The 21,592-nt window shown below is 33.0% G+C and overlaps 4 protein-coding genes across 9 annotated transcripts; 1 reads left to right on the plus strand and 3 right to left on the minus strand.

Moving 5' to 3' along the window:
- Nucleotides 1-32: 32 nt before the first annotated feature.
- On the minus strand, nt 33-2,605 carry LOC127069463 (T-complex protein 1 subunit zeta). The gene is made up of 7 exons (XM_051006533.1): nt 2,375-2,605; nt 1,459-2,050; nt 1,052-1,387; nt 914-979; nt 627-849; nt 375-543; nt 33-274 (listed from the first exon to the last, which is right to left on the minus strand). The coding sequence occupies exons 1-7, from the start codon at nt 2,509-2,511 to the stop codon at nt 202-204; spliced, it is 1,596 nt and encodes a 531-aa protein (XP_050862490.1). The 5' UTR covers nt 2,512-2,605; the 3' UTR covers nt 33-201.
- A 182-nt stretch (nt 2,606-2,787) lies between these two features.
- LOC127069468 (uncharacterized) lies at nt 2,788-4,582 on the plus strand. The gene is made up of 6 exons (XM_051006542.1): nt 2,788-2,968; nt 3,058-3,375; nt 3,518-3,681; nt 3,757-3,915; nt 4,128-4,292; nt 4,409-4,582. The coding sequence occupies exons 1-6, from the start codon at nt 2,883-2,885 to the stop codon at nt 4,561-4,563; spliced, it is 1,047 nt and encodes a 348-aa protein (XP_050862499.1). The 5' UTR covers nt 2,788-2,882; the 3' UTR covers nt 4,564-4,582.
- Nucleotides 4,583-4,631: 49 nt separating this feature from the next.
- Nucleotides 4,632-7,530, minus strand: LOC127069456 (glycine--tRNA ligase). Its single transcript, XM_051006508.1, has 4 exons — nt 7,153-7,530; nt 5,338-7,021; nt 5,075-5,262; nt 4,632-4,975 (listed from the first exon to the last, which is right to left on the minus strand). The coding sequence occupies exons 1-4, from the start codon at nt 7,393-7,395 to the stop codon at nt 4,865-4,867; spliced, it is 2,226 nt and encodes a 741-aa protein (XP_050862465.1). The 5' UTR covers nt 7,396-7,530; the 3' UTR covers nt 4,632-4,864.
- A 450-nt stretch (nt 7,531-7,980) lies between these two features.
- On the minus strand, nt 7,981-21,461 carry LOC127069437 (uncharacterized). 6 transcript variants are annotated; one of them, XM_051006462.1, is made up of 7 exons: nt 20,904-21,461; nt 19,869-20,426; nt 14,099-19,782; nt 13,161-14,022; nt 12,710-13,081; nt 11,209-12,609; nt 7,981-11,119 (listed from the first exon to the last, which is right to left on the minus strand). In XM_051006462.1, exons 2-7 carry the CDS (start codon nt 20,266-20,268, stop codon nt 10,869-10,871), a joined length of 8,970 nt encoding a protein of 2,989 aa, XP_050862419.1. In that variant the 5' UTR covers nt 20,269-20,426; nt 20,904-21,461; the 3' UTR covers nt 7,981-10,868. The 6 variants fall into 6 exon arrangements, with proteins under 6 accessions (XP_050862419.1, XP_050862421.1, XP_050862418.1 ...); XM_051006464.1 differs by having other exon boundaries at nt 12,710-13,084; nt 19,869-20,129; nt 21,102-21,460; XM_051006461.1 differs by having other exon boundaries at nt 12,710-13,084; nt 21,102-21,460.
- Between the last annotated feature and the right edge of the window lie 131 nt (nt 21,462-21,592).

Consider the following 21,592-nt stretch of genomic DNA (forward strand, 5'->3'; position numbering starts at 1 on the left):
ATACGAAAAAAGCAGAACATAGAAAAAACGAGTTGTATTTTTCTACTTGAATATATATTAGTTTACGTGACAAGCCAAATGTTTACAATACATTAATCGCTGTAAATTGTATAAAAAGCATTATGATGAACCAAATTAACCTAAAATATGGAATAATTATATTAATGCTGGAAATCAATTTATGAAGTCACTGGTAGATTATCAACCTTTCAAAGAAGATAATCCAGCTCTCATTATTTCATCAACAAGTAGAAGATTACTTGCAATAATGGTGCTGTAAAAAAAAAAGAAATAATGTGTCATATAAGTATTTAATTGTTTTGATTTAATTTAAACTAGCTATATTTTGTAGTATATTAATTTTGATCTATTACCATGAATTAATTATTTGTTTTTTCACAACATAATTATCAAAAATTCCAACATCAACTGGTTTTAGAGCCTCTCCAGTAGTCACATCTAAACCAACTGCTTCTCCTAGAGTAGAACTTTCTTCCAATAATTTTACAATTGTGTCTTGAGAATCAAAACCACTGTTAATAGCTAACAATATAAAAATATAAAAATATATTAATTTTTTAATATAATATAATACATAAGAAGACGAAGTTTTTCATATAATATACCAAGGGTTTTTGGAATAATGAGTAAAGCTTCAGCATAAGCCTGTACTCCTAAACGTTGCTTTCCTTTTACTTTCTCTTTATATTGTTGAAGTGCTTGACAAGCAGCTACTTCAAAAGCACCAGCTCCAGGTATAATAGCTTGATCATCAATAGCATTTTTTATAGCCCTTAATCCATCTCTTACAGCATCCTTCAATTGTTCTAGTGTGTATTTATTTGGTCCCTATATCAAGACACAATTATACATTATTAATATAGAAATTTTTTATAAACAAATATAAATTTACCTTCAGAAGAATTGTGACAGAATTTGGGTTTTTACAATCTTCTATAAACGTGTATTTAGTTTCTCCCTGAAATAAATTCATTGTTAGGTATACCCCTTAGTATTTAATAAATATTTAGAAATATTATTAGTAAATTACCAGAACATGTTCATAAACTAAGCCAGCCCAGCCAAGTTGTTCCTCCTGCAAGTCATCTACAGAATTCATAGCTATTCCACCACATGCAAGTGCTAAACGTTCCATATTCCTACGTTTAGCACGACGTAAAGCCATAATATTTTCTTTTGCAAGCATATCTAAAGATGGTGGATCTATACCCTTTTGATTTATTATAACAAATGACTTATTTGTTCCATCACACAACTTCTTCTTCAACTCAATTATTTTTTTAACACGATTATCTATGAAGTGTCTTTCTGCTGCAACTAGTTTTTCTCTTTCTTCAGCTGTTTTATAGAAGAATCCACTGTTTACCTATAATATTAATAATTATATATAATTGTTAAAGATATAAAAATTCTATATTCACCATTTTATTTACTTACTTCACTTTTTTCATATTCTAAACTGACATTACATGTAAGAATATATGCATTTTCTACTCTTTTAGGCATATCTGGATGTCTGCAACCATGATCTGTCACAATACCACGAATTAAAGTAGTATCAATAGCAGTCCTATGCTGCATTTCCATTAATTCTACCATATGTAAATCAATTTCTTTTCCTTCCTGCCTGATAGCTAATACTGCATCTACACAAATTCCTGTCAATTTATCTGCTATAGTAGGATGGACTTTTGTTCTAAGTGATGTCCTTGCTATTTCTAAAAGATTTTCCCTGGTAACAGTAATTGGGATTTTTAATGAATCTAAAATCTCTAATGTTTTAGCACGAGCTAATTCAAAGCCTTCTGTTAACACTCTTGGATGTAAGCCTTCTGAGATGTAAAGGTCTGCTTGTTTAAGAAGTTCTCCTATAACTAATACAGTACTAGTTGTACCATCTCCAGTTATATCATCTTGAGCAGTTGATGCTCTTGCAATTAAAGATGCTGTTGGGTGTTGAATCTGCATTTCATGAAGTAATACATTTCCATCTTTAGTTATTTTTATATCTCCAGCTCCAGATACCAACCTAAATGATTAAAACACTTAGATATTAACATATAAACTTACAATAGCAATAATATTAATTTAATAATATTTCTTTCTTATACATTCTCAAAAAAAATATATAATTATCGTTATATCTTAGGTTACTTTTGTAATGACTAAGACACTATCATGACCATATAAGGGAAATTAATGAAAAATTCTATATGTCTATACATTTAAAATCTATGTTACATAGTTTATTAAGACTACAACTGCCTATTAATTTTTTAATCGAAATTATTTAAATATCATATAAATAATATGTAAAATAACAAAATAAGCACGTGATAGAATAGACGCATACATTTTCATGGTTCCTTTGGGCCCTAAGTTAGTCCTCATGACTTCTTGGATACCTTTTGCAGCAGATATATTTACAGCCAGTGCTTGCGCTGCTCTGGCGAATTCGGCTTTTGGATTTAATAAACTAATTGCTGCCATTTTTCAAATATCTCTTTTGTATTCACAGAAACAAATCACTCCCTTACCAAAAACTGCTACTAACACTTCGAGAAAATTACCGGTGTGAATATAGTTGAACTAATTGAAGTCTATGATAAAAGAGGTTAAGAAATAGAATCGAAATTTATTGTAATAACTAAAAAAACGTACAGATAGCGCTGTCATTTACAACAACCAATGAAAACATATGCTTCGCTAAACTCGTCCATTATTCGCTAACAGATTAATATCATGGCGGAGCATTCAAAAGAAAAAAAGAAAATTCTACCAATTAAGGAATCTTGGAAGTTATAAAAATAGAATGACATATTTATTTGCCTTGCAATTACGATATATAATCGAAGAACACGATGATTTGTGAACAACTAGTTAAGTTAAACACGTTAGATATCATTGCTCGAAAGAAACTGATTGATAATTTGGAAGAAAGTATATTGTAAATACAAATAATAAATATTACAAATATAATTATAAAAGTTTAATCATAATAATGTATATGTTTGTATGTGTCAATTTTTTGTACAGTAAACAGAACACATTAGAAACTCTTTGTCTGGAAAACTTATCATTGACAAGAATAGAGGGCATACGATTGCTTTCAGCTTTATATAATTCTCGTAAAACTATGAAGTATTTATATTGTTGGCGTGCTTTTAAAAGAAAAGAAGGACCTCTACTAGTTGATATTCGAAATGTCACGGGATCAGGCTTGTATACAGACAAGATTTCTAAGAAATGCGATTGGTTTCGTCTGATCGGGTGTTTAGAATCTTTAAATACTTTATCCGTGAATTATGCATATATAGCAACACCTACAGGAGATCTCCTTGTTAATCTCGCAAAGTAAAATGTTTTATCTTCATTGAAATAAAAGATAAACAAGAAGTTCAAATTTATCAATTTTTTTTAAACATTAATTTCACAAATTTTTTATGAAGTTCTTGATGAATAAATCTAAATTATTTAGTTATTTCCTCGACAATAGGGTTTTAGGATCTAAATGGCAATGGTTGCAATTGTTGTGCTTAGAAGAAGAAATTCCAAATGAGGTTAATCCCGATGATGGTGTTGGTGGTTATAGAATACCTGATGTAGCATGGATGGAAGCACGTCTTTGGGCACCTGGTTTAAAAGTTCAATGTGTTTTCAGTAACGAACACATACTTCAATATCATTTGTTTTTGTTTTGTTTCAGAATACAATAGAAATAATCATGATTTACAGTTGGTTTACCGGAGTACGACAGACACAAAATGTTCTTTTCCCGCCACACACCAATGCACACATTTGCACTTTCCAGTGACATCGATTTACGATTTCGACAACCTTGGTTTCTTGATTGCACGATTAAAACTCTCTACACTTGGTATTCAGAAACTCTTGGTAATGTATTTTAATATATTTACGCGAAATTGTTTATTTATTGTTTACATGTGAATTCATTTCCTGCGTAAATAATTCAAATTTGTATTTGTAAGATCTTGTCACGCCATCTAGTTCCAATATTACGATTTTGTTCAAATTGTGATGTTCATAGCTATAATGAATTTACAAGTTATTTTTTTATAACATATATATTTAATACAATTGTTTAGTATTTCTGAACTTACAATTGTGGCATCAACGAGATAATTTAGATCTCCCATTGAAGAATCTTTTCCTACGATTACCAGCATTACGAACTTTTGAATTTAGGGGGGAAATTCGGATGCTTGCAACTTTATGTGCTATGTGTTGTCAAGTGCGAGCTGGAAAGTGTAGTAAGTGTCTGCAACATTATATTTTCATTTTGCAAAAAATATTGTGTACTTTCTAAACATGCCTTCTTATCACTCAAGATCTTGTAAGTAGAATATCATATTTTTACATTTTTCAGATGTTAATTGTGTTAATATACATTTACAAAAAATTATACACGATGACGTAAATAACAATAATTTCGTTAAAGGGGTTGAATATTTATTAATATGTTTTAAAAAAGATTTTTCTGAATTGAATGTTACGTTCGAAATTGATTTCTGCAAGTCTTAATGAAATTATTTGCTTCAAATTAAATATGGGTTATATATATATAAAAGAAAAACAAACAAACAAACATATAAATTTGCAGATATAATTATTTATTATTAATATTGTGATTTATCTAAAACATTATAAAAGTAAATGCTATTTTTAAATATCTTTAAACAAAATTTGTATGAAAATGCAGATATTCACAGTTTAGATTTAATATGTACAAGATCTTACATTTTTTCAGATCTTATAGCACAATTGTTTGGTCAATTAAATATAGTTTGCAAATAAATTATTGTTTAGAGCATTCTCATTGTATTTACGCAGTAGTAGATTCTTGTTGTTCAAATTTAGGATATTTTGCTTCAACTTCTGCCCAAGTGATCTTTCCATATGAGAGATCCCTAATTATATTAGGAAGTTCTGCCAACTAAAATTATAAAAAACATTTTATAAATATAGAAAATACTATATAAATAGTACTATATAAATTAATTTAAAAATATATTTTAAATAATATACACTATACCATTATTCTAACTTGTCCAGTACTATCTCTTTCTCTAAGAGTAGCACTGTGTGGTTCTTTTAAAGTATCAAAATCTATAGTTATACCAAATGGTATTGCAATCTCATCTGTGCGAGCGTATCTACGACCAATACTACCAGAAGAATCATCCACCTTGTGTGATACATCAGCTTTAGTAAGATTTTGAGCTAAAATTTGTATTATAGATTGAAAACAATTTTCTGGTACTTATATGTAATACTTGAAATCTATTTTATACATACACAATTCCTTCACAAATGGTACAAAGTCATCGTGTCCACTCAAAGGTAATACTGAACACTTTAGTGGTGCAATAATCGGTGGTAAACTGAAATACGTTCGTTTTTCATCTTCTTCTCTTGCTCTAAAATTATGTTCGAAAAGAGCGTACATGATACGGCCGATACCAAAAGATGGTTCTATTACTGAAGGCACAATTTCTTCAACATGAACAGTCTTTTGATATCTTTTTACTTCTATCATATCTCTTATAATTTTTACAGAGGAATCATTAGAAAGTTTTAATTCACTTTCACCTTTGTCATTAATATCTTTTTCTAAATTTTCAATATCATTTATTTCTAAATTAGCCAATGTATCTTGGACAGTTTTACTATCTTTTTTAAATGTTTTACCAATAAGAACTTTGTTAGGTACCACTTCACAAACATCTACAGTTTTTGGAGATGGTAACTTCTTTTCTGCTACTAATTTAACTCCTGTAGCTTTAGTATGCTGTGTAAGATCATATGCAGATCGATCTGCACAACCTACACATTCTATCCATCCATAAGATGTGAGACATTCTGCATCCCAGCAATCACAAGCATAATGAGCCATTTCATTACCCATGTGTTGTCGAAAACGTAATCTTTTTTCATCAATACCAATCTTTAATAAAAACAAGTAAATCCTAGCCATAAAATATCCTAATGTTTCATTTGCTACAAGACCAGTAGACACTGCTTCTCCTATAGTAATAGATTGTGCGCTTTTTCCATCCATCTGATTACATGCTGAATATAATAACATACTTATATCCTTAACTGTTTCAAATTTAGGATGTCTCTTATCTGTAGGGTCACAAAAGTGTTCAATTTCTGCCATGGTAAATTCTCTGACTCTAATAAGACCTGATCTTGGTGATATTTCATTTCTAAAAGCATTCCCAATTTGTGCAGCAGCAAATGGCAATTTTTCTTGATTAAATGCAAATAATCTTTTAAAATTCACAAAAATTCCTTGAGCAGTTTCGGGTCTTAAATAACCTTTTACTAATCCTGAAGGACCAATTTGAGTTCCAAACATTAAATTAAATTCAATTGGTTCAGTTAAATCATTGTTAGAAATTGGAGATTTCATATTGTATTTATTCATTATTTCAGCCATTTCATCTTTAGTCATTCCATCTAACTTGATTATAATATCTTTACATTCTGCACGTGTATTCTCATTAGTCTTCTTGTCACTAGCTACTTTTTCTAAATGTGCTTTAATTAAATGATCCAATCTAAAACATTCTCCAGTTTTTACATCTTTTACCATAAGATCTGCAAATCTTTCAACATGCCCAGATGCTTTCAATACTGGTTCAGGTGTTAAAATAGAACAATCTACTTCTAACATTTGTTCTTCTAATACAAAAAAGTTTCTCCATGCATTTATTAAATTTGTCTTCATAGCACAGCCCATGGGACCAAAATCAAATTGTCCAGTAACTCCACCATAAATAGCAAAAGACTGATCTAAATAAAATCTACGTTTCAATAGATCCTCCATTCTTGACCTATCAAATGTTATAATATCAGATACAAGCGACATTTCTTTATCCTCTAACAACTTCTTACGAAGTTTCAGTTCTGCCACTGCTTTTTTAACATCTAATTCTGGTGCTCCATCAGCTTTTAATTTACGTACAAGATCACCCTAAAATTTAAAAAAGCCATATGTAATTATAATTTCAATTTAAACAGGGAAAACATTGACTTGACTTTATTACATGAATCTGAATTTTTTGTTACAATACAATGATTAGAAAAAATATCCATATGGAATACCTGTTCCTTGACACTCGCACGAAGCGGTGCTAGAACTTCTTCGACTTTCGGATCTGTCATATCTGGTGCAATGTGTAATTTCACTTTTCTATGTTTTTTCTTAGAACCCCAATTACTAAAATCGGTTAATCTTCCGGTAAATGTAAAGTTTCTAATCGATTGTTTGTTGTAACAAACACGTGTATACTTCTGTCGTTTCGCAACTTTACTTGCGATCTGTAAGCTATATAACAAAAGCCGCATTCGTACTAGTATTACACATCGATACGTTGAAAGACCATGAGGTTCTAAAGCTTCTGATGCAACAAACAAAAAGGTACCTTTGATTGTTACGGTACTGCAATATGATGGAAGTTAAAATTATAAAAATATTATAAATATCATTTTTCCTCGATTGTTTATGAATTGAAATATTTAATTATTAATCGCAATGATCGATTAGTTAAATGAAAATATAATTATACGGAATAATTTGTCCATGCACGAGTATACGGTATATTTAGTCATTGAAATTTATATTATTTCATTATAATGTGTAATAATGTAATAATTAATATTATTATATAAAGCGTAAATAGTATTATAAAAAGCGTAACTTTTTAAAATCCATCGAGCCTGAAGATAAACATTTCCATATAGTTTTCTTCTTTAACTATGTTAATGCTCGCTTTGAAATAATTGTGGCGCGAAATTTAAATATGATTCACAAGAGATGTGATTATGTTTGAAAAACTTAATACTTTTCAAATAATATAAATATTATGTAATGGTATAAATATTATGTGGAAATTATTTACGGTATTATGTACAAATAGATGTCTCGTAAGATAATGTTATAAAAGGTATAAACATCACATATTTATTTACACATGCTACATTCATTATTCAGATAGCCAATTTCCCATCGTTTGTTAAACAATTAGAACAAAAAGAGAAAAATATTAGAAAAGAAACATCTTTCTATAATCTTGAATAATTTTATTTTTTTTTTTTTATACACTATAGCATGGTTTATAGAAAAATTACAATTGAGAAAGAAAAACTTGTAAAAAATTATGAGATAATTGTGATATTTTTCCTATCAATATATTTATTATAACTTTTCAATAAACCCCGCTTGCGTATAATATATTTAATAGTATAATATGCACAGATGAGAGGTGTGTATTTCAGAGTAAGTCCACCGCAGATTAGTTGCCTGCAGACGCATTGACTGTATAATGATTTTCTTTACTTAAATCATATAAATTCTGACACCTAAGTGTAATATTTACTTATATTCTAAATATTTGCATACATTATACAATAATTCAATTCAAATGGATTTACTGCTCAAATATAAGGGTTAATATCATAAAAATAAGAATATACAAAGGCTTTTTTGTTTTTTCTTTTTTTTTTTTAGTATAACAATAGTATGATCAAAAACAATATTTATCAGTGTAAACAATTTATTTTACATAAGAGTAATACTCTGACATCAAAAAAAAAGCAATAATAATGGATAATGTATAATAATAAATAAAGTATGAAACGTAAATAATGGATATTTACAAGTATGTAAATGGCAAAAAAGCTATAACAGAGACAGAATAATTGCTTCTCCTTTGTAAATATACTTTTTATAAGTTCTAAAATAGATTCTGTCACTTGTTTGTTAAAGGTGCACCTCGTATGAGTGTCGTGTTATGTAATACCTGTACACTTAGAACCTATGAAACATACCACCATAACATATAAGAAACTCACAAGGTGCTGTCACTTTAGAAATATCAACCACGTGACAGATTCAATCAGAAACACGTACCAATAATATATGTAGCATGAATGCTTACTTTGCTATAATAATTCGTCTATAATGTTCAGAAGGGTTGGCCATGATAAACATCATTGCGACTCTTACATAGTACTTGGAAAATTGATGAGAAATCTCGTAGTCATACTTCCGATTAACTTACACTACCGTAAATGCATAATTTCGATTCAGCTATGATCGCGAAGCATTGTTAGTGAGACTTCTCGTTTCTATTTATTTCACATAAAAATTAAAAGATCAGTTTTATCTCTAAACAAATTAGCTTATAATCAAAAATTTGATATACGAGAATATGACGGAATATCACAGTTCCGAGTTTGAAGAGTCGCTTGAGAAAATCATGGCATTTCCTGTATTTTTTTTTCTTTTTTTTGTTTTAAACCTATCCCAAGATAGTCATTAAGTCATTAACTGTAAGACATTCTAGTTAACAACAATCCTACATACTACTGTAAGATTATCTATTTAAGAAATCGTAACGTTTAGTATTAATATGAAGTCATATACAACTTGCTAAGGATGCTGTAAACTGTATACTGATTGCTAAACGTTCCAAGTGAATACTGTACGTATAATGTACGTAAAAAGAGTCAAAGATGACACGTAGATCCAGCACATGTTGCATTTGCGAAGACTAATCTCATGGAATAATTAGTAAAGGTCATACGAATAAAAATTGTAATGCACAATTCGCGTAACTTATTTTATGGAAGTGTGATGCATGTTGCAAACTGGTTTGAAACACACGAAATTATCTTAGACAATGCTGTATAATAGCATCAATGTTTTATAAAATAGTTTAAAGAGATTTCATTTAAGATGGAATATTGCATGATGCAATAATAATTTTAACAGTTCTAGGCTTTACAATATATAAATTGGACAGTTTGCAACTATTCATTACTCTTCGCACATTAATATATACGGAGGAACAGTCAGTTTTCAAATCTTGTAGTTTTTTTTCAATATTGAAAGAAGACTATTTAAAAGATGGAATGCTGTGGTGTGGATTTCACAATGTGTTCGCATAATATTGTATCCTTTTAAATAGCAAATACTATTGTTTAGAGAATAAATTTTTTTCTGTATATATGGAATATATGAAAATGATTTGTATAGAGTATGTGTATGTGCACAATGCTAACTGATAGTATACAGCGTTCCTTTCTCTTCCATTATGTTATTCTTTCTGTGATGGAATCATATTTCAATTTCTTAGTGTCATCTGTAATTACAATCCAACACATTACCATTGTTATTAAAAAACCTTACAGTTGCCAAAGTTTTTACAATAAACGTAAAAAATCGTTAATACGCAAAACAATTTGATCATAAATTTGATCAGAATACTACCATAGCATATGGTAATCCTCTAAATAATATAGCTATTTACGAATGACAATTGACCTTTTGTATTCTAAAAATATTCGAAAATTATCTGTTTTGCAAAGCTGGTTATATTAATGTAAACTTAAAAATCAGTATTATCAAATTACGAATTATAAATAATCGTAATATTTTATGAAACTGTAGATGATCAAACGTAGAAGTGATTCTTATACTCTTATAGACATTAATAGATTAGTTAAACAAACGCATCGTAGAATTGTATGAAGGTTAAAGTATTTTGAACATTTTAACAAATTGCACAGTTCAAAGTTAACGGCGATTATCGTTTCATCCTTTTAGATACAGAATTAGTGCTTTAGACACAACTTTTTTTTTTTTTTTTTTCAATTGTATTCCTTAATACAATATTTTGTAACTAATTATTTACATCGATGCGTTTTACAGCTTCAGTCTATTAAGCTATTGATCTGAAACCCGACAGCCTTCAAATCCATATAACATATGACATCCCACGAAATTATTAAAATAATTACATTATAAACCGAATATTCTACTGGGCTGGTGGTTGTGGTTCACTGGGCATGTTTGGATTGGGATATGGTGAAAGAAACGAATAATTTGGATAAGGTGGGGGAGGATGGGGAAAGGGTGGATAATAATTAGGAGGGTGTGAAGAAGGTGGCGCATAGCCCCTATGCATATACGGATCTGCCGGAGGAGGTGGACCATGGAATGCCGAGTACATACGAGCGTATTCGGTGTTGTATGTTGGTCCACCATATGCCGGATATCCTGGTGCTCCTACGTTATATATTTAGAATTAGTATTTAATGTAGATATTTTGATGTCCTTTAGAAATATAATGGTATATAAAGTTTTATGTAACTTACCACCTGGTGGATAAGCAGCAGTAGATCCCGGAGCTGGAGGATAATGTTGCGTATATGGATCATACGGTCCAGGTGGATAAGGTCCAGGGTAACGAGTACTCGTGGGATGACTGAACGCAGTAGGTATATGTGTTTCATCTCTACTTAAGACAGTAGCTACTGTTGTTGTAACAGTTGTCTCTGTAGTTTTAGATTCAGTTGTATTTCCTAATGTTTTGGCAGTTGTACTAGATACTTGAGAATATACAGTAGGTACATTCATCATCGCCCGATCTTCCATAGGCTTTGCCGCATCCGATTGTGACTTCGTATCCACTGGCAATCGAGGATTCGTCGTGTGAGCCGGGACGCCAGGGAAATATGTCCCATAAGGACTGGGCAATGAACGTGATCTTGGATCTGCATAGTCGTAGTACCTTGGATATTGAGCATAAGGATAACCTTGTGGAAGATTAGCAGGATCTCCTTGAACTGCTGCTTCGCGTACACATGGTTCTATTATTTTTGGTGTTGTTGTAGTGTTTGTTCCGGTGCATACAGACGTAACGGACATACTGGATGTTTCTATAACATTTTTAGATGTATCTGTACTTCTCTGTAGAGAAGATGTCGATGGTACTCGCATAGCCGACGATACTGGTTGTGGCGTTAACAATGGTTGCAGTGGTACGGAAGTAGAAGGTGCTGGATGTGGTTGTTCTTCTATTATAATATCATCGTTAGTTGTAGTAGTATCACGTTTTTCATTTTGGTTAGAAAATGGATTATTAAAACTCGTTATAGCGTCTACTTTCGTAGACTCTTTTTCCTCTGGCTGTGAACATTGCTTATCTACTTTCGTCGATAATTCTGACTCTGACTGATCGTGTTGCGTTTGAACACTTTGTGCGCTAGTTACATTATCAGGTATGTAGACCTGTGTACCTTCCTCAGCAGACTTTTGTACAGTAGGATCCGTGTCTGAATTAGAAATACGATTATGAGTGGCAGGACTATAATCTGTATTTGAACTAACTTCAGCAACTACATCCTCTAATCTAACTTCCTCGACTCTTTGTTCCGTTCTCACTTGTCCATCAGAAGAGTTAGAATTTTCGCCAAGAGTAGAATGATCAACAGGCTCTTGTTTGACTTTTGGTAATCTTGATAAAGAAACTTGATTAGTTAAATTAACTTGATTTAAATAAGGTTTAGCAGCTGCAGTTGCAACAGGTTTTGGTCTCTTTGAAATTTCTTTATCTGCAAATGGTTTATAACCAGGTCCACTTCCGGATTTATTGATTGGTCGTCCACTAGTTTGATTGCCTGTTGATGATTTCGGTATTATAGAAATTGCTGAATTATTTCTTAATGGGAAGCTAACCTCGGGTTTAGAGTTCCTCTGAACCATAGAGGATAGACCTAAGATCATATAATTTACAATTATATCAGTTCACTCTTAAAATAAAAATAAATACTTGGAAGGATTATAATAAATTAATACTTGAACAGAGCAACTTACCCTTTTTAGGCTCTTCTTCTCGTTTCTGTTGATTCAATTTAAGTGCAGTTCTAATTGCAATGATTTTACCAGATTCAAGTTGCATATAGATTCCTTTAGGACTTTTTAATACCATCACACGTTGTCCTGCTTTCAATACAATGCTTCCTTTGTCTGGTGAGTTAGTTGGTATAACTACATCTAAGGGTAATGTCATTTCCTGTGCGCTCATTCCTTGTCTCTGCCATACTTCTGCAGGTATCCACCTACTTCCAGTTACGCTTCGGGAGCCTAAACTTTCAGCACCACGTTGTTGCATTGGTCTCACAGAAGCTACTGGTTTTGATGTGGTACCAGTGTCGCCACCACGAATAGCTCTAATTTGTAAACCTCCTGCTATAAATAAAATAGTGAAGTAAATAATTTGATTACATTCGACCAGTTTAATATAAATTATAAAATGACCCTTTACCTCTCGTTGCCGTATTTCCTGGAACATAATTGTAACTTGGTCTAGAACAATTTGCAGCCATTTTCTCAAGTTCATAACCACGACGAGCCAATCGTTTTTCCGCTTGACTGAGTTTCTTATCTTTTCGATCTACCAAAAGACTTTCATGATGGAATGGCTGTTTGGTAAGAAGAGAAGAATGACATTCCAATACGCGATGCATAACTTCGTCTGAATAACTATCTTTTGTTTGAGAAAAATCTTGTACTTGACTATCTTCCTCCCAATCCCAAGATAACGTAGTTGCATCTTTAAGAGATAGATGTGCATCAGGATTGCACTGATCGACAACGCGATCAGCCATTCCTTGTTTGCTTATTTGTCTATCATAAATCTTTCTTTCGAGACAATTGTCTGTCACTAACCGATAAACAAAGCAAGGCTTTTGCTGTCCATATCTATACACTCTACATACAGCCTGCGTGTCGTGACAAGGATTCCAAGAAGCATCAAATACGATCGCACGATTCGCTCCAACAAGATTGATACCCAATGAACCGGCACGCGTTGATACCAAAAAGAGATGTATTTTTGGATTATTATTAAATTCATTGATAAGTTTTTCTCTTTCTAACGCACTAGTACTTCCATCTAGTCTATAATAATTCACATTTTTTATCCAAGCATCCGTTTGACCGTCTGGATATTTCAAACTGTTTCTGGCTAAGAAGTCTTCTATGAGATTCAATGTAAATAATGATTGAGAAAATGCCAAGACGCGATCTCCTAAACGTATCGCTTCTTCTAATATGCAGAAAAAAAGGGTCATTTTTGCGGAAGCATCAATCAATCCAGGTACATAGCCTTTCATTAATTCCGTCGCCTAAAAAAATTTCGAAAAATTATTAAAAAGTTTTAGTTAAATAATTAAATCATATGTTATAAATATATATATTTACCCAATCATATGGTATTCCAGGATCTTCTCTTCCTCCTGGAGAACTTTTGCATTCTTTTTCTTCATCCTTGGTAAGAATTTCGTCGTCCGACTTATCATCTTTATCTTTTTCTAGTAATTCTTCTTTCTCTTTTTCTTCTTCCTTGGACAAATCAGCCTGACTTAATCGAGGACTGTGAGATGGTCCAAGTCCTTGTACTGATCTAGGTCCTGGAGTTGTAGAATTTGGACAATTGGCTTCTGTGTTATAGTTCGATTTATTAGAAAGATTACTCTGATGCATGGACTGATTTGGGATTATATTAGGTGGCATATCCTTATTGCCTTTATCACAAGCACCAGCATTTTGTATATGAGGACCCATACTTGCTTGAGAAGTTTTAGGATCATCAGAGCGAGAATTTACGTCGGTATTATGATTTCCTGCATAATCATAAGACTGATTAGAATAACTTTGTGAAGGGAAATAATTATTCTGAAACCTATTTACATTAGGATCTCTGTAATATGTATCATTGCATTGATCCGTCCGAAATGGTTGTCCAGAATAATCACGTTGCCAATATGGATCATCAGGTCCTTTTATTTGTCCAACCTGACTTTGATGTGTACCATCAGAAGGATAAGTTGACAAAATAGGATTCTGCGTTTGTGTTTGATTAGACGGATAATTAGTAGTAGAATTTGCAGATGTAGTTCCACCTTGACGATCGTTTGGAAATTCATGAGGTGCACTTGTTGATGTATAATTTTGCGATTGCTGCTGATTATCATTTCGTGGATAAAGTTGGTCATTTTGATTTAAGTTTGAATTTTGTGACTGTTGATTTTGAGAATAAGATAAAGCCTGATTTGTAGGTTGAGAAATTTGTCCTTGTTGTGCTGTATTGTATCTATGAGTAGAGTTTTGTGGTGTTGATCCTTGATGATTAGTAGTATATCCGTGATTCTGATTAGGTGGAGCAGCTGATTGTTGACTTTGTTGTGGAGGTGGATATGTAGAGGATGAATTTTGCGGGGTTGATGATGGTACAAGATGAGGATATCCATGCATAGAGTTTGATGTGCTTGCATTAGGACCTTGCTGATCGGACGAATAGGCATGTACTTGATTCGAAATATTAGAATTGGGAGCTGTTTGACTTTGCGGATACGTTGCGTTTTGTGGTACGTTGATCTGATTTGATGCTGGCGGATATCCGCGCATTTGATTCTGGGAAATTGGAGCTTGATTTTGCTGATTTGTCATATATCCATGAGACTGATTTTGTGGTATTGAATTTGAAGTTTGTTGGTTGAAATTAAGAGGTGTTTGTGGAGCAGAATTAGGATTCACTTGTGTTGGATAGCCATGCTGTTGATTCTGAAGTGGCATTGCTTGTGTTTGCTGATTTCCATAAGCATGAGATGAATTCTGTAATCCAAGATTTTGGTTTTGTTGATTTGGAGAAAAACCACGACTTTGATTAGGTGGTGGATTCTGTCCTTGTTGATTTGAAAGATATCCCGTAGTTTGTGGTGGAGGTCCTGCATTCTGATTTGCTTGATTAGGAGTATATCCTAAAGCAGAAGTTTGTAAAGGTTGATTATCATTTCGTGTATACATAGGATTTGTTTGTCCTGCAGCATTGCCATAATTTTGAGTTTGATTTGGTGGAGCATAAGGTGAATATTCAGGAACAGGTATATTATTAGATTGATTAGGTAACTGAGCCTGAAAGGCAGAGGTCTGATTTGAGACTTGAGAGTAATTATTAGGCCCTTGATTTACGGATGTTCCATAATTACGTCCTTGATCCGGATACGTATATGGTTGACGTGGATATATTCCTGATGTTTCATAATTATTTCCTTGATTTTGATCCGGACGAAAATCTGAATTAGGTGGTCCCGAAGGATATCTTTGTGGATGATTAACAGATTGATCATTTGGTGGTATATAATTTTGTGACTGATTGTTGTATCCTTGTGTAGAATTATAATTAGTATTTTGTGTATATGTTGGAAAGGGTTGATTTCCATATCTTTGTTGACCTTGATTATTGTAGAATTCATTATATTCCCCGTGATTATTATCATTTCTGTAATACGTATTTTGATCGTTCGAACGATAATTTTGATATCCAGGATAAGGTGCCTGTGATATAGAATTCGAATATCCTGAATTATTTGTAGGCATAGAATAATTGCTATAATTATTTTGTTTTGTATTAGAATGTGTACTGTCTCCTTCTGTACTATCAACATTGGATGAGGAAGGATTAGGTTGTACACTTGCTGCAGGCTTACTTTTTATAGTTGAATTTGTTTTCTTCCCTTTCTTAGATTCTCCTTTTGACTGACGAGCTTTCGATCGTTTTCCACCAGGTATTAATTTTTCTCCTATTGTTTCTTCTAAGTCTAGATCATCCTCTTCGTTTGCTTGACGTTTTCTAAGAAAGTAATATAGTATATCTGGATGATTCCAAATTTTGCAGCAAACAGCAAAGGCTTTTAAAGGATTTGGGACTGCTCTTGTTTTAACAACTTGATTCATAAAAGTATCATAGAGTTTACGTTGATGTGGTGTCATTCTAACAAGAAGAATATATTCTTCTTTGCGTGGTAATGACACTTGGAGTACCGAATGAGATCTTCTCTGTACAAAACCTTCTAACAGAGCATGCAGTACATGCGCTCGATATCGCATTAAGCGAATATCTTGTGGTGTTGAATCAATACACTGACCATTTTGTATTGGCCTTTCAAACATATTACAAAATTCACTCTTAGTTCCTAAATAATTAGGTCTTACAAAATCGACCATACACCAATACTCGAGCAAATTATTTTGTAATGGATAACCAGTTAATACAATTCTTCGTTTCGTACGCATTTGTTTTAGAGCCATACTAATACTAGCATGAGAATTTTTTATGCGATGACCTTCGTCACAAATAACTAAATCTGGACCAGGACTAACTAATGCAGAGTGCATCTCATCTAACAAACCTTTGTTTTTGTCTTCTTCTTCAACATCAACCGTATCTTTAAAAGGTTGACCTCGTTTTCGTTTTGCTTTGTTCGGTTTTTTCATAGACAACTGTCTATATAATTCATATCCAATTAATAAAACACCACCTCCTGTTTGCCACTCTTGTATAACTTTAGCTCTTGCTGTCATAGTTTTGTGTGAATCATTCAAAATATGTAAACGAAAATGTCTTGGTCTTAATTCCATACCAATAGGAGCATCTACCATATAGGTTGTTTTGACTTTTTCTATATTCTTTTTATCTTCTATTTCTTCTTTAGTTATAGCTTCTTCTTTTTTTATTGTTTCTTCCGGTTCTCTCTTTACATTAACTTCCGTATTTTGATGTAAAATATTCTCTTTCTTTGGCTCATGATCCAAATCTTGACGAGGTTGATTATAATTGGGAAAGGTACTTGGAGGATTATTATAATTTGAATAAATTGGTCCAGATTGATGATTATTAGGATACATAGGCCCAGAAGTTCTGTTCTCCATATCTGAATACATTGTTCCTTGTGATTGATTTTCCATGGTTGTGTACATATTAGAATTCTGATTTTCCATACCAAATTTAGGTGGAGGCAAATTGGGTGGAGGTAAATTGGGTGGAGGTAAATTAGGTGGAGGTAAATTGGGTGGAGGTAAATTAGGTGGAGGTAAATTTGGTGGAGGTAAATTTGGTGGAGGTAAATTTGGTGGAGGTAAATTTGGTGGAGGTAAATTTGGTGGAGGTAAGTTGGGTGGAGGTAAATTGGGGGGAGGTAAATTGGGAGGAGGTAAATTGGGTGGAGGTAAATTGGATGGAGGTAAATTAGGTGGTGGTATATTCAATGGTGGTATATTTGGTGGAGGTATATTTGGTCTACCTTGCATGGTATGACAATTTAATTCTGGTTTCATAGGATCAAAATTAGGCATGGAGTTTGGATTGGTATTATACATTGAAGATTGTGTAATATCTCCAGGGTAGTTTTGGTTGATACGTGCATGATGATCTGGCATTGTTTTATTTAACATACTGTCTTGTACATAACTTGACATCATATGATTTTCATATCCTTGATGAGTATATGGATTCTCTGGCATAATATTTAAAGACTGTGGCACATTTTCTTGTCCATAGCGATGAGCAGATTCTGTACTTATAGGCCTGGATATGTTTGACATATCGCTTTGGCTACCACATTCTTCTTTTATTTCTGACTTAGATTCCATTTCAGATTCTGACTTTATGTTTGTAATTTTATTCTTTTCCATGGATGTAGGATCTTCATATGGTAACCACATATTAAATTCAGCCAACCAATTTTGCAAAGTATTAATAGGCATAATGCAAAGTACAGTCTTGGCAGTGGTACACCGAAAAAAAATGTCACAAAAACTAGCTACTTGAAGTGTTTTACCCAGACCCATACTATGTGCCAATATACATCCAAATCCAGAACTAGTTTTATACCTCTCAATGCTTTCAACAATATTATCATATAGAAAACGTATACCACCGATTTGATGTGGCTTGATGATACGTGCTACCTGTGGAGCTAAAAAAACATCTGGCTCTGTCTCAGGATGCCCTACATTGATTAAGACTCTACCATGTTCATCTGGAATGTTATATCTATCATTTGTATGCATGCCTGAATTAGATGGATCATCTTCATTGTCAGTTTCTTCTTCTCCACTAGGATCACTTAGTACTATGCAATCATCATCTGAACTTTCGCTAGAACTAGATATCGTTACTACATCTTTACCTTTCGCTACTTTTTGAGATTTAGGGCCACTTGACATTTTTCGCGCCAGATGCATATGTTTCTCACGCAACGCTTCTTCCGCCTCAATATCAGATACATCAGAATCAGAATAATATTCTGGTCTATCAATAGGTTCTTTTTTAGGAACCACTGGTGAGATGCTTACAGAAGGTGTCATCATTCTTATTCTTTGTTGTAACATAGTTGGACCAACAGAACGATTTGGAACTCGTGAAATAGATGTCTGAGCATTTTGGTAGACACCTCTACCCTTTTGCCAACGTGTTCCTTCTATAGATTTTCTTTGAATCTGTCCAGACTGTACATTAGAAGTTGTTTGAGATCCTGTTCCTGAACTCGAATTTACTTTCAATAGTACAGTGTTAGGTAAACGAACTTGAGTAGATGAAGATGATAATGATGAAGAGGATGATTGGGAAATAGTAGTTCCTGTCTGATTTTGTTTACCTTGTAAGAGACTTATTACTCTGGTTTGTGTTTTATTATTTTGACGATTAATTGTCATTTGACGTTGTACTTCCCGAATTATCCTTTGTTGTTCTTGTACTCGTCGCAAACGTTCCATTTCTTGTCGCTGAGCCGATAATGTAGCTTCATCAAGTTGAGTTTCATCCATAACCTCGCGAATATTTCTTCTCATATTTGCTAACTTCTTCTCTGCTTTCGTTTCACATTCTGATGTGGACTCTTCGGTACCATCATCCTTTTTTTGTTTCTTTTTTACATTTTCAGAATGTTCAGAATCTCCATGCCTCTTATTACCATCTGCTCCATCTTCCGCTCCAGAATGAGATCCTGTTTTCTCATTATCTATACTTTCATCATCTGTATCCTTGGAAATTGGTTTTCCAAGTAAATCAGCTTCAGATACCTCTTGCCCTTCAATCGGCGCCCCTTTTTAAAAATAGATTCAGCGAATTAATTTATATTTAAATATACAATATTTTTTGTAAATTGTGCTAAGGAACTTCAGTACAAACCTTCCAATGGTAAAGTATCCAAAATATTAACTGGTTCCTCGTCATCTTCTTCCGGCGGACAATGACTTTGTCTCTCAGAATCTACCCTCACACCGATCTGAGAATCGATTGTTTCGTCCAGATCCATGTCGTCTCCTGAACCTTCTGAACGTATTTCTTCTATTTCTTCTGTATGCAGGGCACCATGCTTCTTTTCTTGTTCCCCGTCGGACGATTCCCCACTGGACTCTTCGGAGCTCTCCTCGTTAGCCGTCTGTGGTTCTGCATTATTCATATTTGTATTTGTCGAAGGTTCATTCTGAACTGCTGCTTCGTTAGATTTAGGGCCCCCACGAGGTGTCACACGTTCGATAGTGACATCCCCAATACGCGTTAAAAAGCTGTCCAAACTATTAGACATGATGTGCAAAATCTAGTAAATCAGGATATATATATCCCCTCAAAATATCATACCAAATCATGGAATGTCTTAACACTTTTGTACACAACACTGTGACAACTGTGACGTTTATGTTTGTCTCTTACATTGTTCATTCATAATTCTCTATTCCCTTATACCTGTAATAATACATACTTTCTATGGTCTCCATTATTATATACTTATCTTTGATATTATATAAATATTTATTCTTCTCTATGAAATGTGTTAGAGAAATCATTATGAATGGAGTAAATGATATATATTGAAAATAAAAGTACAATACTCTAATATAAAAACATTCTAAAAAGTAGTAAATAGAAGAATAGTACTTTGTATCAACTTTATTTGACAACAACTTTTCTCTACCAATTCGTAAAGACGAATATGTTAAATCAGGTTTGGAAAGTGCCTAATGGAACACGCTCGTTAAATGCTTTGACCCCCGCGAGAACTTTGGCGACAATCAAACAGTTTATGATGCCTGGTATTGGGGTTAGAACATTTCTTTACGAAGGTATATAAAAAATGATACCGATATAATCGGAATCTTAAACGCGATGAGACATTCATAATGGTATTCGAATTAATCGAAATATAAGAACTGTCAAACGTACAGAAGGAAAGCCAGGCAGTTCAGAAAAGTGTTTGTGTTTTTTAAGTATGTAACTCGTTTAAGAAGTATCAGGAAATCCCTTTGTATAATGATTGGTTTAAAAGAAAATCTCTTACGATCCTGTTGCTGTTCGTGAGTTAAGAAGTGACCATTTAATTAGTCGTTAATTGTAGATGAAAAATTATTGACACACACATACACGGCTCCGATGGACGCCATAGCGTCGTTGTTCGCCGCTCGACGATCGCGGTTCTCCGGCAAACGCGTTTGAGAATCAGCAAACGAATCTGGTATCCCGTCTAATTACGTCTGAGCTCTTCCACGTCGGCATTTTAAAATTCGGCCCGCCCGGATGGCGGACGATCACGAGGTTATCGAAATCTTTAAACGACAAAAGCGAAACTTCAAGCACGTTCGCACGCGTCGCTCTTGCCTTTACGCGGCATTTTTTTCCACATACTTTTTCTAGTAAGCGTATTCCTCTCGATCGAACGCCATCTTGACTGCGCCAGAATACCATCATTCTATGGAGAGAGAGCTATTGCGAGAGAACGGTCTCTTGATTCCTATTACATTTCTAACATTTTTTTTTTATCTCCATTCTCTCTTTCTCTCTTTCCTTCTCTTTTTATCCTTCTTTACTCAACATTTTTTTACCGTATCATTAATTTATATATAAATTAATCATTA

The sequence above is a fragment of the Vespula vulgaris genome, chromosome 15 (genome assembly GCF_905475345.1).
Source record: "Vespula vulgaris chromosome 15, iyVesVulg1.1, whole genome shotgun sequence".
Taxonomy (NCBI): domain Eukaryota; kingdom Metazoa; phylum Arthropoda; class Insecta; order Hymenoptera; family Vespidae; genus Vespula; species Vespula vulgaris.

Bases quoted from the DNA above. Each gene is read 5' to 3' on its own strand.
- LOC127069463 (XM_051006533.1), bottom strand. From the start codon at position 2,511: ATGGCAGCAATTAGTTTATTAAATCCAAAAGCCGAATTCGCCAGAGCA. The intron at 850-913 runs GTAAATTTATAT...GTCTTGATATAG, and splicing joins CTGTCACAATTCTTCTGAAG to GGACCAAATAAATACACACT. The intron at 275-374 runs GTAATAGATCAA...TTTTTTTTACAG, and splicing joins AAACAAATAATTAATTCATG to CACCATTATTGCAAGTAATC.
- LOC127069468 (XM_051006542.1), top strand. From the start codon at position 2,883: ATGATTTGTGAACAACTAGTTAAGTTAAACACGTTAGATATCATTGCT. The intron at 3,916-4,127 runs GTAATGTATTTT...ACAATTGTTTAG, and splicing joins TTGGTATTCAGAAACTCTTG to TATTTCTGAACTTACAATTG. The intron at 4,293-4,408 runs GTAAGTGTCTGC...TACATTTTTCAG, and splicing joins AGTGCGAGCTGGAAAGTGTA to ATGTTAATTGTGTTAATATA.
- LOC127069456 (XM_051006508.1), bottom strand. From the start codon at position 7,395: ATGCGGCTTTTGTTATATAGCTTACAGATCGCAAGTAAAGTTGCGAAA. The intron at 7,022-7,152 runs GTATTCCATATG...TTTAAATTTTAG, and splicing joins GTGCGAGTGTCAAGGAACAG to GGTGATCTTGTACGTAAATT. The intron at 4,976-5,074 runs GTATAGTGTATA...TTATAATTTTAG, and splicing joins CTGGACAAGTTAGAATAATG to TTGGCAGAACTTCCTAATAT.
- LOC127069437 (XM_051006461.1), bottom strand. From the start codon at position 20,268: ATGTCTAATAGTTTGGACAGCTTTTTAACGCGTATTGGGGATGTCACT. The intron at 19,783-19,868 runs GTTTGTACTGAA...ATTTTTAAAAAG, and splicing joins GGATACTTTACCATTGGAAG to GGGCGCCGATTGAAGGGCAA. The intron at 11,120-11,208 runs GTAAGTTACATA...TATATAACGTAG, and splicing joins TGCTGCTTATCCACCAGGTG to GAGCACCAGGATATCCGGCA.